General features: G+C 39.9%; 1 protein-coding gene across 1 annotated transcript in view; it reads right to left on the bottom strand.

The window, feature by feature from the left end:
* The window catches only part of LOC116057023 (gamma-aminobutyric acid type A receptor subunit gamma3), an 85,941-nt gene that overhangs the window by 16,524 nt on the left and 53,200 nt on the right, over positions 1–16,217 (bottom strand). The window contains exons 4-5 of the mRNA XM_031309449.2: positions 10,167–10,387; positions 1,870–1,952 (exon numbers count right to left, since the gene is read on the bottom strand). Coding sequence (XP_031165309.1) covers positions 1,870–1,952; positions 10,167–10,387 — 304 coding nt within the window. The remainder of the gene's footprint in view (positions 1–1,869; positions 1,953–10,166; positions 10,388–16,217) is intronic.

Raw genomic sequence — 16,217 nt, forward strand, 5'->3', positions numbered from 1 at the left:
TCTCTTGTTGAACTGTTATGAATAGGGATGTAACGATACATTCAACTCACGATTCAATATGATTCACGATTTTAAGTTCACGATACAATTTTCTCATGATTTTTTTTAACTTTTTAATTAATTAATTTGCAGACGAATGACTGAAAAATATTCCTTTATTTATATAAACTGTGCAAAACATGTATCCTCTTATCAAACATGCAAATTAAATAGTATTTAATCTTAGATAACTGAAAATTTGATTTTCAAAACAAACCCCACATCAAAATGACTAAATAGAAAAAATATCTTCAAAAACATAAACTAAGAACATGTAGGGACGCCTGAAGTCAAACAAGTGAAATCAAAAGTAAATTACGCCCTAGGCTGTTTCGTTTAATTTAATTGCATCACGATTAATTTTTCATCTCAACCGGTTGTAATCTTTACACATTTATATCGATTTTTAACCAATTCACAGTGCATCGTTACTACAGCAGTATGTACTTGTATACTATATTTGTAATGTGGAGGCAGTCTGTCACTGTGACTATGCAGCTACAGTAAATACTTCACTGCACTCATGCTTCAGTTTACTGTACCTATCTTTCCCTTAGTCCTGGAGACAGTGCTGTATGAGCTTCTGCTATGTGTTGTTCAAATGTTTCCATAGCTACCTACAAACCAACCGGAATGTGAGGGGATGAGGATATAGCATGTTGCTTCCAAATGATGACTTGCAAACTAATAGTTTGGTGCAATATGACACAAAAGCAGTGATCATGATACAGTACATATTATGTTTATCTCCTTAATGACAAGACAACAGGGCAGCACAGTCATCTAATTGTAATTCCAAATAGCCAAGAGCCACCGGCAGCTTTTGAGAAAATGGGCCCCTGGACACAGACATGTAAAAGGCCCCTGATCCCTCCAACATATGAGCAAGAAACTCACACTGGTTGTTTCACGTTTCTTTGTGCTTATTTTTTGTCTCTTTGTGGTCATTTATTGTCTCTTTGTAGCATATTTTTGTCTATTTGTGGTCTCTAGCATCTCTTTGTGGTACTTTTGGGTAGAGCTGGGCGATATGGAGAAAATCAAATATCACAATATTTTTGACCAAATACCTCGATGTCGATGTTGTAGGGCTGACAATTGGTGCTTTCAACAAAATATTTACACGAGATTTGTGATAAATAATCACCAGTAATGTGGCTGAATAACGTGTTTAAAGGCAAATAATATGTATATGTAATAATTGCTTTACTGCGATGATGCCTGTAAAACCAGGAAAAGACAACACTTGAAGACGATATCTACCCTCCTGTATCTCTATCGATATAATATCGATGTATTTCCCAACTCTACTTTTGCATCTCTTTGTGGTCACTTGTTTGACTTTTAAACAAGATATGTCCAGAATCCCATGTCTTGATGGGAGCCCCGCCTTTTTCCTGCTGGTGCATTTTACTCACGTAATTTATAACCCATTACACCCAGCTCTGAGGTGCTATAGTGGGACACAGGAATGCTTTTGAATTGGCCTTCAGTCCCTTGGCCATGATTGCCCTTCACCACTACTTTTCCAGATGAAAAAAAAAATCAATGTGTTTTTGACAAACACTTCTAAAAGCATATTTGCTTGTGGGTGGCCACTTCACTGGCTACTTGTCTCACACAAGCAGCTGTACCCAGGTGTGACGGCAATGGTGGACACTAACATCAGCACATGTTCAGTGACTACTAAATCAAACATTTTCACCTGAGACATACAAGACAAAATGTGGTACTTTGTTGCAAAAGATACTCCAAAACAAATATTAGATTTTTTCATACTGGGTACCTGTGACCCTAGAGAGAACACTACATTGAGCAGGGTGTACTCACAGCTGGAGAAGACGAGCGGACAGGAGTGTTCGTCCATTGGAAAGTTGTGCAGCTGCAGCTGGCATTCTGCATTTATTGTCAGTCTGAAAAGAAAACAATATAATCAGTTTGATATATCTCTCTTAGTACTGCAGTGAAGGATCTCATGTGAAAACGCATCACATGAATACATTTTTATTATTAGGCTTTCACATTACATCCTCACATCTATACAAGTAATTTGTTGTATGGAATTTTTTTTTTAAATGGAGAAAAGAATGTAGGCATGAATGCATTTTGCAATTTTGATAAAAAAATATCTTTCAGCCTCAAGTGGTGTGGCAATTTAACTACTGTAGTAGCCATCAACCTACAGTGTACAGTAGGGATTCAAGGACCATAATCACTCAGTGTGAGACAGCTATGAGTGGAGATTGTGAGACATTTCTAAATCACCACACACCAAGTTACAGAGGGCAGAGGTTGAGGAGGAATCTGCTCTTTACAGCTTTTTTCTATAAATTGCTTATTGAATTCCCCTTTGCCATTTGTAGTCAAGAAATTAGTTTTTCAGAACCAGACAAAAGATACCAAAGTCAACAATTTGACCTTTTACACATTTTGCATCTGATTCTTCAAACACACACACAATCAGGTTTTAGCTCTGTATATGCACAGTATAAATCAGGGTTGAAAACCACTAGTCCATTCATCGATTAGTTTTGATGTTTTAATGAGTGGGGCCATGTTTTGTCTGTATGTTGTACACATGCACGGGAAAGCACATGCTCACACACATTCCTGCCAATTATTTTCACTATTCTACTGATCGACAGTAATGTACCGAGGAAAGAAGTGATGCCAGAAAGACAGAGATGACTGCAAGCTTGTCAACTCAGATGTAAACAATGCAGGTCTACAATTTTTCAAAAAAACAAAACAAATTTCAGTCAACATGTTTGTCAGGCCTCAAGGACACACGTGTTTTGCTCAGAAACCGTGAATGTAAACAGAACAATGCCTGTTTTGAAGAAAGTCCTAATAATTGATTATTCTTGAAGTCATTTTTAAAGCAAAGATTCCATACATTCTCTGGTTTGCTGCTTTTCTTTGTTTATATGATAACATCTTCGGAGTTTGGACTGTTTGTCAAGCTACAGTAAACAAGACATCGGAGGATGTTACCTTAGATTCTGGGAATCGTTTTTTACTATTTGCAGACATTCTATTGTAAGGCCCAAACAGTTAATTGATCAAACAGGAAAATAATTGTTACTTGCAGCCCTAGTATAATGTATATTCATATCCTAAAATGACTGCATTTGGAAAAATATTCTATACTTTCTTAGTATACACACATCTTATCTAAACAAGTTCTCACTGTAAACTTGTATTACATGACATAGGATATCTATGTGAGCAATAATCTTAATTGAAAAGTTAAAAGTGGACTTTCATGACTTTTATCGGCCTCCATTGGCAACCAGGTAATTACAGTATGGACTCGGTCTCGGTTTCGCTTCCAAGTGCTCTAGAGTTCGGTTCACTTTAGGTGAGAATGCATTACGACTAAAATAAGGGAAGTGAACCAAAAACAGAGCATTTACTAGTCTGCAATTTCAACCGTGTACAGAATTAACAGACGTATATGTAATTCAAGTGATGATAACTTTCAGATCCATAAAGTATTCTGACAATAAATCGTTGGTCGTCTGTGTGACAACACGTCATCATTTCTCTCTCATCAGGGCCCGCCCTCTCCTTCGCTCGCTGTCTGTCAACTGCTCATATTGTTCGCCTTCTTCTAAAATATTAGAAACATTAAAGCAGAACCAGAAAATCCAAGATGTTATAAATTTGGTGTCTCTATTATTTCTGAGAGCAGAAGTGTCGGCGAGTTTCACTCAGATATTCCGTCCAATAAACAAGCGACCATTTCGACCGCGTGACTTTTGTTTACAATGTTTGCTGCATTTGAGAAAGTGCAGTCTGAAGGCAAACCGAACCAAAGGAAAAATGCAACAATGTTGCAACTTCACGTTCACCCCCAAATTGCACCAAGTCTACTGAACTATAGGTGTGAAAGCGCCCTAAGCTTTGGTGTGGGGAGACAATGTGACACTGTATATCTAAATTCTTCAAACTGCTCTGTGTAAGTGCTATACAAATATTTTAGATTCTGAATACATTGCTGTCAGTGTGTTAATGTTGGAGTCCCGACCCGACTCTTAGCAAAGTTAACTAGTCGCAAGTTTGAGGTAAAATGCAGTTGGGTTGTTGAGGTCAAAACACTATGTAGCAGCTGTGAATCAAATAGTTATTATAAATAATGTCATTTTTTCACTCTTACACTGAATGTTTGCTGCTTCAATCCAGATGAGTATTGAAAAGTATTTTCCGTGACTGAAAAAGGCCCATGTTGAGGATGAGGACCAGCCTGAACCGGAGATATCAGTCTCAAACAGAGCTCAACAGTCCGGCCAGTGGAATAGTTATGGTATTAATTTGTTTACAATATTTTCAGGCTTCAACCAGTGCTGCTCAAGCAGAACGACAGGGTCACTGGGAGAGAAAGAGATTCGCGAGGCATAGAAGAAAGAGTAGGAGAGGAGGACAGCATCCAACAGCATGTCCTCCTCAGTTTTTGATACTTGATTGTTACAAAAATAAGTATTGTACCCCCCCGCGCCACAAATTGCTTTCTAATCTGTGAGAAACACTGCATGTAACTAAAGGATGATGATGTATCAACAAAACTCTTAGAAAACTGCCCACTGCAATTATCATGTGTAGCTTCTGATGGAATCTGTCTGTGATGTAGCTAAAGGCCAGTTGTCCCCTGAAGACTAGACAAACCTGTGGATGTAATTATGCAACCAGTGTGTTGTTGACCTTCAATTATAAACCCGTTAAGAACGCAAGTTACATTTCTTATCTCAATGGGAACAGAGGATACAGGAAGCATTAAGAGTTCCTTGACCTCTTTAAGCATGATGAAATGGACTGGCTGGTTTCACACATCAGCCTGAATGCTTTAATAAATCCAGAATATACAATACAAACCACCTGACTGAGAAAACAACCAAAACGACATGAAAGAAAGTATGTTGAAAGCAGAGTTCTGGTGGTAAAAGGGGGGTTGCATTTTTTTCCAAAATGGTTTTATCCCCTACAGAAAGTGTAAGATAAAATCCAAATTAAGTGAAAAAGTACACTTTACGGGCACATATGACAGAAAAAAGAAGAAAGTAGAGAAAAAAAATCTGTACTGTAATTCTGGTGTGATCTTTAAACCTCATTAAAGCATGGAATAGGGACAATGCAATGCATGTGGGAGAGGCATGGATATCACAAAATGTCATCTCTGTTTACTGCGGCCAAGCCAATGCACAATTAATACCAAATGACATTTCATTGTCTTTCTCTCATGCCATCAACGGATATTACTCCTCAAAGTTTGCACGCTCCCAAAAAGTCAATATCAATAGAGCTGCATGAGGATCTAGCCGGGCGTTGTTAGTGACTTGACTAGCTCTTAGAAACTTTTCTGTTCTTGCAGAAATGTACTAGCTCCGCTTAAATTATTACATTTCCCCAACACTATGTTTTAGAGACTGATATAAATTTAAAACACGGATGCTTATTGAGAGTTTTTTTCTGACCGGTAGCCGACCCTTGTTAACCGATCATTAACCGTTAACCGACAAGCAGTCAGAGGAGTGCTGTCCGGGAGGCTCGGACATACTTTCCATACTCTGAGTCCGTAGACAGCTGCAGGGTTGTACCAGTCGCGCAGCCACAATGTTCTGTGCATTGATGTGGACACATGTTGCCACTTTTTCTGGAACCGCTTGCGGGACCGAAAGAAGTCTACAGCGGTCTGCGACGTGTATGTCTAAGCCTGTCTTCACTCATCCATATGCTAGGGTGTCAGCTGTTTGGGTGCATGGAAATAACATGTTTTGTGCCTTTGGTGTAATGGACTTACTAAGTAATTAAACTTAGCTCAAAAAGTAAGGAAACTTGTGTTTGGTAGATTATTTCTCTGTGGTAACAATGCTTTTTGGCAATAAATCTTATACCGTTGGAAAGCCTGTTTAGTTCCCTTTCAAATGGTGCCCCATTTGTAAGGAACATGCATTTGTGGGATGAGCAGCAGCGCTGAGTATGTGGATTGCGCCCATGAAAAATTTGCCAAATCTTCTCTGCCAATGCCCTTCACTGTCAGGCCCGTTTGCGCTGGTGTCGGCATCACGTGCACTGGAACCTGAACATGTGGAGGAACGTTATGTTCAGTGATGAGTCCAGATTCTGCCTATGGCAGTTGGATCGTAGGGTCAAAGTGTGGAGAAGACGCGGAGAACGCTATGCTGATTGCTGCACCGAGTAACACCTTTTGGTGAAGGCAGTGTGATGGCATCTCCCTCACGGGAAAAACAAGGCTTATCATCATTGGAGGCAATCTCAATGCAGAGAGATATAGAGATGAGATTCTGCAACCAGTGGCAATCCCATATCTCCACAGTCTGGGACCGAACTCTATCCTCCAAGATGACAACGCTCGTCCCCACAGGGCGGGGTTTATCAGAGACTACCTCCAGAATGTGGGAGTGGAGAGGATGGATGGCCTGCCAGCAGTCCTGACCTCAACTCCATTGAACACTTGTGGGATCAGCTTGGGCGTGCTGTTGGTGCCAGAGTGACCAACACAACCACGTTGGCTGACTTGTGAAAAATGCTGGTTGAAGAATGGGATGCCATCCCACAGCAGTGTGTGACCAGGCTGGTGACCAGCATGAGGAGGAGGTGCCAGGCTGTTGTGGCTGTGTATGGTTCTTCCACACGCTACTGAGTTGCTGAGTTTGTGAAATGAATACATTGTTAAATTACCAATATATCTTGTTTCTTCAAATCTTCAATCATCCAATCCACCAAACGAGTCAATGGCAGAATAAGCTGTTTGGCATTGGCAGAGAAGATTTGGCAAATTTTCCATGGGCGCAACCCACATACTCAGCGCTGCTGCTCATCCCACAAATGCATGTTCCTTACAAATGGGGCACCATTTGTAAGGGAACTAAACAGGCTTTCCAACGGTATAACATTTATTGCCAAAAAGCATTGTTACCACAGAGAAATAATCTACCAAACACAAATTTCCTTACTTTTGTGCTTTATATGTATAGTTTATATTTCATATGTGACAGAATGAGCTACCCTACTTTTAACTACATTAATAAGAGAAGTAGGCCATTCTGATAGATCTTTAGTGCCTGAGAGAATGAGATACTCTACTTTTAACTACATTTATAGAGGAAGTAAGCCATTCTGATAGATATTTCCTGCCTAAAGAAATGAGTTGCCCTACTTTTAACCACATTTGCATAGATATTTCATTTTGTGCTAGGTTATTAGGAGTAAGGGGCTTAGTTCATCAGAGTAGTCTGACAGGGCTGACAGTACTCATCAATATACTGGCTATTTTCACTTATCTTTGATCTACTAGTGAATTTTTTTAATTCATTTTTTGCCCCATCTTTGTTGTGTATGTATAGGTATGTGTACTGATGTGCTGTCTATATTTGTTTTGTTTATGCTTTTGTTTCTTCTGTTAAAGCACTTTGTAAGCTGTTGTTTTAAAGGTGCTATACCAATAAAAGTTATTATTATGTGTCATTTAGCCCTCTGCTTTGAGTGCCGTCCAGCAGAAAACAAAGAGCAGCTTAAAAAGCAACTTGCTAGTACAAAGTTGGCACTAGCTAGTTAACTAGCAGTTAAGAAATAAATATAGCCTTGTTTTTTATAATGTGAAAAAGCTTTTTTAATCTTTTTTAATTTCAGTAGTAGTAGTTTAACTGTTAATCATTAACATCCCTAGCTCGACTAAATCTTCCACGTGTACAATACATGGTACTAATATATAACACAGAAACGTCCTTAAACATTATCAAAAGTCTGGAGATGTGTCAAACATAAGGACAGTGTCAAAAAGATTGAGGGCAGTCCAGAGATGATATTATGAAGGAGCAGTTTATATTAATGTCGAGTAGTCCAATTACAAAGAGCGCTTTAGGGCACTAGGGTGGCTGCTTTAGTAAATTGGTCCTAAAGCTCAAGCAGGCAATTTGCACTTACAATTGGTAATGACAGGAGCTTTTGCGCTGCTCTTTTTAGGAAATGTTTGCATCACAAATTGTTTTGCATACATTTCTTAGTGAGTAAGACTGCTAAAGTCTGCTAAAATATAAACGGATTGATTGATAAACCTCATATATTCCCAATGGGAAGTCTAAATGCTCACAGTGCACAGAGAAGATGGCGAGTCAGGAATGTAATTAAAAGAATCATATTAAAAATGTTGATACAGCTTTCAGATAATATTCTACATAAATCACTATAATACTATAATACTATTACTGTAAGTAAATGTTCAGGAACTTAGAAGGCCCAAAATTCCTCCAGACCATATTAACCTGTCGCAATGTCCCAATTCCATACTGTATAGTAAAAACGATGTACTAAATAATCTTTATAGCAGAGTGTTTTACAGTTAGTTTACATGACTTAAAAGTATTTTTAGCATTATTTTTAGGGATGTAGGAAAACTAATAGACCTGAAACAATTACCAGTAAGTTAATTGACAGCAACTATTTTGATAATTTATTACTCATTTTTCAAGACCAGCTTCTGAAATGTGAGGATTTGCTGCTTATCTGTGATTTATATCATTGTGAACTGAATATCTAAAGCTTTAGAAAATGTGGTGAGGATTTTTTAGAAAATAATTTGACGATTAACTGAGAAAAGTATTGGCAGATTAAAAGTGCTGTAGGTAGGATTGTGAAGATCCAGGACTTAGCCAAAACATTTGAACATCAACAACTTCTCAGTCCCAGAAGCCCAGAACAGTCTCCTAAGCCCCTCCCCCCACAAGGGAGAATGAATGCGTGTGCATGAGCAGTGATTGACACACAGTTAGACACCCCCCCCTGGCCCTGATTGGTGCATCTGAACAGGGAGCGGTGGATTTTAGTAAATCTCACTACAGGCTGTAGGTGGAGCCAGAGGAGCTGGATTTTTTTAAATGACCTGCTTCATGTAGTTCTACTGGAACATAGGGTCAGTTTCAGCAAATATGACAGAAGCTCAGTCCGTAGGGTTGGGAACCGGAGGGTCGCTGGTTCAAGTCCCCGTTCGGACCAAAGTACAGAGTGTGGATTGGTAGCTGGAGAGATGCCAGTTTACCTCCGGGGCACTGCCAATGTGCTCTTGAGCAAGGCACCTTACCCCCCCAAACGCTCAGAGCGCTGGTCCAGCACTGGCAGCCCCCTCACTGACATCTCTCCATTTGTGTATGAATAGGTTCTGAGCATGTGTGTGTATTTCAGGCCTGTGTGTAGTGATTTCTAACAAACAGAGTGTAAATTGTAATTTCCCCACTGGGGATCAATAAACAGTATACAATTAAATTATAGTTTTAGAGCCGTGAGAAGCTTCTCATTTTTGTTGTGCACTGCTTGGTGAGACAATAATGTCCATCATCTCACTCAACACTTTGTACGCATAATGACATCTTTTAGTATCCATAACTTTGATAATATTCCAGTTTAAACACAGCTCATACTAAAAATCCAGTTAGAATAGATAAGTGGAAGGAATGTTGACAATATAACATCACAAACACCAAAATCAGAGCTGGGACGTTTTCACCCAAAAACATCCCACGCTATTTTGACCAAGATATTGTTCTGTACCAAATAAAATGGCAATCTAGCCAATAGTTTTTGAGATTTCACTCAAAACCATGAATATGAACTTTATAGTGACACTAGAGGAAAGTCTGTAAGATTCATCCTAGCTATTTGATCACGTCATTAAAAACGTAATTGTTACTAACTTCCTAACTTCCTTCCAGTTTATTCAGCTACTAATTTGGAATATTCAAAAACGTATCCAGACTATTCTCCCCAAATATTCTTTCTGTGTCCAGTCATAAAATAAACTACGAAAACAGACTGGTAAGCAAATCTGGTGTCCTAAACTACAGTAACACACATTTTTCTGTGCATTCCAACATATGCAATTTGATCTTAGACATGCAAACAATCAGGCATACTTTAACTTATTGTTATAAATTGTGTGTGATAATTGGGTTATAGCTGTAATGCTATTCATTACTGTTTAACGTGAATATATTCATGAACATAAATTCTGCATAAGCTTTGACTTTGTATTGTATTTCTTCACTAAATCACTGAAGTCCTCCATTCTAAATGATTATCTTAGGTTTAACAAATAAAAATCTTTCTGTGTTTACCTTAAGGTGTAAAGTATCTTCCCATCGTTCCATATTCTGAGCAGCTGGTTAGGCACTGTAATCCAGTGGGAATCTGCACTCTTGGAGTTTCTGAAGATGGTATCTGGTAGCCAAATAAGTCCAACCATATTGCTGTTCAAAGTCAATTTTTTCATTGTGCTGTTGTATCTGAGACGACTGTCTGTCCACGTCTGGGCAAAGATGATGTCTATTTGGTATTCCTAAAAGGGAAAATCAAAAGACATGTAAGTGGATGTATAGCGCTGTATCATTTGATGCCATGTCATTTCAAAAACATCAATAGTGCTGTTCTGTGTCCTCAGCTAAAGGAGCAGAAGGAGCAGCTTCACCCGTATTGATTTTCTTTTTAAACGACACGGAATAGAAGGATTATGTGCTTCAGCAACACATCTCTGTGCGCCATCTATCATTCATCACTTTCACCAACGGGAGCGTTTCTCATTTCACTTGTTCACCGGACCGTATGTCGAGCACAGACCTCACCTGGCTCCTCTCAGTGATTTGCTTAACTCACCATTGTGCTGACACCAAACTCTCCCTGTCTGCTGAGCTTCCCACTGGGAGCAAACATTATGTTTGGAGATGTTTGGTCATAAACCAAAGTATTGGACAAACTGAAAATTTGATTTGATGGGTTCGATATGAAAAGTTAAGGGATCACCAAAGGGATTTTAATTCATCTTGAAGGAGGCATACATGTATGTAGCAAATGTTATGGATATACTTTCAAAAGTTATTAAAACATTTCACACAAGCCTCATGTTGGCGTTAGAGGAAAAGTCAGAGGATAGGAAGTCAGTAGGATACATCGTCTGGGAACCATGAGTGTCTGCACAAAATTTGGTACCAATCCATCAAGTAGATTTTTAGATATTTCAATGAATAAAAAAACTGACCTGCTGGAGGCACGAGGAAAAGTCAGGGGATCTCCAAAGTCAGAATGTTTCATCCTCTGGGGACCATGAATGTGTTTACAAAATGTCATGTCAATCCATGCAATAGCTGTTGAGATATTTCAGTCTGGACAAAAGTGGTGGTCCGATGGACCTAGGCGTCTCGAGCCATGACACTAGTATGACTAAAATATTTATTTTTACATACAAATAAAAATAAAGCAGCACTGTTTTCGGATAGTCTTTGTCTCAGGGAGCCTCCACAGAGGTTAACAGCATACATGACACTAAAATGCCCTGTTGCTTTGTTTGGCTCCTTCATCCAGATCACTTAGAAATCTGAGGGCAATCCACCCAACTTAATGACTTGCTTTTACTTACTTTAACAAGGGTTATGTGGTCGGTGGGTTCAGGAAAAACAAGAAAACAGGGGCAAAAAGTCAAAAGGGGAGACTGGTGGAAAGACGAGGAATTGCAGAGTCTGGAAAGACATGGCCGAGGGGACGGAAGAAGGTCTGAGGCTGAAGAACGACAGAACCCCAGAGTTGCTTAAGAACAGGATCATATACATATATAGCATTTCACACGTATGCTTGCATCTAAAAATGACTGAATTACCAACACAATGACAGTTACATGCACTTAGAGTATTTAAAGTAGTTACTGTAGTTTCTTTACTTTGACCTCAGTGATGTATGTACAAAAACTCATGTTTTAGCATTAAAGCTAATCTGCCTTTTGTTAGATTTTCTGAAGATTATCTAGTCTAAAATCAGTAATTCCAACTGGCCTTGTTTTCGTATATTGCATTAAATGAATAGTTTGTCATTTTGGAAAATACACTTATTCACTTTCTTGCTGAGAGTTTGATACCAAACTCATGTCTGTAAATAGGAAGCTACAGCTAGCAGCCAATAAGCTTAGCATGCCAGACAACAAGTGGAGACTCCAGTCATTGTCATGACATTTTTGTATAGATTAAACAAATAAGATAGAATTAATTTTTATTTTAATGCTAGGTGTATATATTTTTGCTACATATGTTTTTATACATGTGCACCTGTGTAAGCCAAGTCAAAGACTCATTTTAACTGCTTTGCAATGGACAATAAGTTTTTGTAAATTAGTCAGCTTTAGGGATAGGGTAAGGTGCTAGGGTTAGGCTGATTGTTACCTTTGGACAGAACCAGGCTAGCTATTTCCCACTAACGCCAAAAACACACAGGATGCGGAAGCGCTGTGAAGAGGAGCTATTTTCGTTTCGGCGCCCATGTTATCCAATCTGTCTGGCCACACAGGCTGTGATCAGGAGTGGAGCGGCCACGCCAGCCCACACGCTGCAGCAATCGTTTCGGCGTCTCCACTATTTCTTTCTTTCGTGAGCGAATGTGTCAAGCCAGGTAGGTAATCAAATACAGGAAGGCCACAGCACAGTTGGATACTTTACAAAATAAAACACCCAGGTTATGGTGATTTTGGCTGTCTTCTCAGCTGTGCAGAGCTAGACAGGCAATCAAGCACACAGAGGGAGACGGACACATACACACACACGCACACACATGCGCGCACACACACACACACACACACACACACACACACACACACACACACCAAACACTCATGGGGAGAGAGGGAGAGAAAAGAGAGAGCCGTTCTGTTGAGAGGAGAAGCATCGCTTTGTAACCGCCGCAGAGAAATGCACGTCTGGTATGAACAGCCAGGCGCGATCGGACACGAATCTACGCTTCACGGCGCTTCGCAGCTTGTGTGTTTTTGGCACACTCTTTATGGTAAGCTAAGCTAACCGGCTCCAGGTACATAAATACATATGAAAAATGCTGTAAAGCCCACCCATAATGTAATCTGGCATGTGTTAAATCCTTGCCTTGAAACACTACTAACCAAGATACCAGATAATGGTTTCAAGATCCCATTTAGCCTGTTGTTAGAAATGCATGATGTCTCTATCAAGTAAACCAGTATCTCATTCAGTCAGGAAGCATGACGTCAAGTCAAAATGAAACCATCCACTAGACTGCCGTTGCAGAGATGATCATGCTTTGGTTTTAACTGATGGAGACCACTTTGCAGGTGGTATACCCTCAGGTGTGTCAGCTCCCATGGTGCTTGATTGATTTTAGCACCTTGATGTGCGGAGTAAACACTGAAAAGCCAATACATGTTGGTCGCATACATTTCCCAGAAGTGAATGTACATTCTCAACACACATCCAGGTGTGTTCTCTGGTATCATACAATCACCTTTAGGGTAAAAGGTAATGTGTGCTTTATACATCGCCAGTGTGTGTTGCTCTTGTGGACCTGCCAGTTAGCACAGAAGCTACTTATGTCAAATACCATGAAGTTACTCTGTTGTGGAAAGGTAAAACAAAATTACAGCTAGATTAGTGTCAGAAATTATTAAGGGCAAAGAGCAAAAATGCCCCAAGAAATATCAGTATGGCCCCAAAAAAGTGATTTGGAAGATTTTGGGGGAAAAAAAGATGAATTTGCCAATATCCTAATCTTACATTAAGCCATCATTTATTTGTCATTCAATTCTCATCTCCATCTCTAGTTTACACTCACACAAACAGCCCTGTTAATATAACTGCACTGATAGTAGCAATAGTGTGCTTTTTATTTTTTATTTTATTTACTCATGTTTGCACAAGGTGGTGAGTGTTGCAATCTAATTTAATCTGGGCTCATTTCACATTAGAAACAGCTGGCAAAAGTTGCCCAAAATGTTCTACACTGAGTTGGATTATAGCATATACACACAGCACTCTGTAAAACACCTGCAGCTCTTTCAATTGTTTTTAAATGTACCAGGCTTGTGATTAAAAGAGTTATGTACTGCTGCCTTACTGACAGTCCCTACTTTGTAATCTAACTGACTTGACAGTGATGCTGCTGTGCAAGCTCAGTGGGGCACATGCTAGCTGAGACACCGCCAAAAATCTCTTCAGCAGCAGTTGAGTTCCTAGGGTCCAACAACACAGAAAAGATGTAAAGTATAATGAAATTAATAATAGTCTGCCTTCCTCCATTAGCCCACACATTTTCATACTGCTGCCTGAAATGCTTTTGACCTTTTACCCAGTCTCTGCAACAGTTTGAATAGCTCACCAATTAGAATGAAGGCTATAATCAAGAGAACCACTGGGTGCTCATGACCTTTGATTGTGTGCAGCTCAGGGGATCTAATTTTTTTTTAACAATATCCAGGATTTAATGACCAGTGGAGGAAAAGTGCTGCAAATCAAATAAATAGAACTAATATAAGATGAAGCAATCACATCTGGACATAGTGAGATGCAGATGGAGGCTGAGAGGTGAATCTCATATAACAGACCAGCATTTCCAGCTTTGTAATCTCTTATATCATTTCACATTAGAAGGAAATTGTGCCTATGCTGAAAGAGTATTGATCTCACTTCCCCTCCCCGCTGCTTCCATATGCTTTCAGCCACTGCAGCAGGCAGGCTGTAAAGAAAATGAGTCTTTCACCCAACTGCCTCAGATGAGCTGCTATATTAAGCTTGATCTTCTAGAGGTACTGTATATACTTGCAGTAAAATCAAAGTTACTGCTGTAAAGAAAACAGACCCCACTCTATAAAGCCCTTCAAACTGAAGTACAGAACAAACGATCTCCTAAGACATGCAGACCTGACATATGCTTAAAGCAACATTGCTCAACTATTTTACCTAAAATAACAGTTTCAAAATGAATTTGATGCTACACTGACTTGTAATAGGGAGAATGGTGCCTCTGTCATTCCCACTGCGCGCCCTGATCTGCAGTTCATCTCGAACTATGTAACTTTGCCGAGCAGGTACGATCTCCCGGAAGCGCTGTAACGCTTTATGGCACTACCACTGCTTTTGGTGAAACTGGATCATATTTGTGTGAAAAAATGTTTTTTCTAGTTTTTCCCCTGATGTCTTCCGGCTTCTCTGCCTTGACTCTTGGTGATTTACGGAGTTTCCTAATGGACAAAAAGCTTTAGTTGTTGCCAATGTAAGGCTAACCGATAACTGATGCTAACTTTAGCTGCCGTCAGCTCAGTTAGCCGTGCCGACAGCACTGGAAGCTCGGAGCACCGGGGGAGTGTTGGTGTTCACACCGCTAGCACAGGAGCTTTGGACTCCGGTGTCGTGCCAGAACCAGTGCCGTGCGGGCAACAGAACCAGGTTCTGCAGCATGTACGGCCAGCTGAGCAGTGGCAGAGAGACCGAAGAGAACATTGACAGAAGAAGCAAAGAAGAGAAAAGAAAAAAAATACCAAGTAAGAGTAAATCTCTGACTGGCTTTTAGTCGCGATGACAGCTTCGCAAAATAAAAGGCTGCAAGACAGATGCAAGCTAGTCATCTTGCTGTTGGACTAGTAAATATTACCTGGCTTGCTAGGTCTTGTGTTGTTGCACTTGCTTGATGTTTGAAACCCTGACTTTAACCCCATCTAAAACCGTCAGGATGAATTTGAATGTCAACTGCCAGCGAGGCCTTATCAGAGCAACAGAAAACTCAGATTGGACAGATAGTCTAGCTAGCTGTCTGGATTTACCCTGCAGAGATCTGAGGAGCAGTTAACCATAGTCCTCAGAGATCCACCGGAGGTTAGAACACCAACACAGAGAAAGAGGAAGGTAACGCATATCTGGGCGAAAAGAGCGTGATCCAGCGGCATTTCTGGCAGCACCGGAGCAATCCCGGAAGTGAAGAAGAGCTTTATGTGGTTTACGTTGGACGGTTATGGCATGTGGCTAAGAGTCCCTCATAAAAACTATTTATATTGCCTTATTTGCTGTTTGATTTTTTGTTTTCATTTTTATATATAGTTTTTTTCACAACCTCACCAAATCTAGCCTGAACTGCTTGTTGGTGTTACAACTAAACTTAAAAAAAAAAAAAACGAGGGGAATCTTTCCACACGCATCTTAATGCCTTTGTTCATCCTATGTGATGTGAAAACATCAGATTTCCACATATAAATTGTGTGCGTCCTGGCACACCACAGAGTTTCTCTCCTGTGTGACATGGAGGGTTACAAAAACATGATGGACTCTTCAGAAGACGTAATTATCTTCACTCGAGTTCTGCGCGGGAAAGTCACCGGACGCCACAATCTT

The sequence above is a fragment of the Sander lucioperca genome, chromosome 11 (genome assembly GCF_008315115.2).
Source record: "Sander lucioperca isolate FBNREF2018 chromosome 11, SLUC_FBN_1.2, whole genome shotgun sequence".
Taxonomy (NCBI): domain Eukaryota; kingdom Metazoa; phylum Chordata; class Actinopteri; order Perciformes; family Percidae; genus Sander; species Sander lucioperca.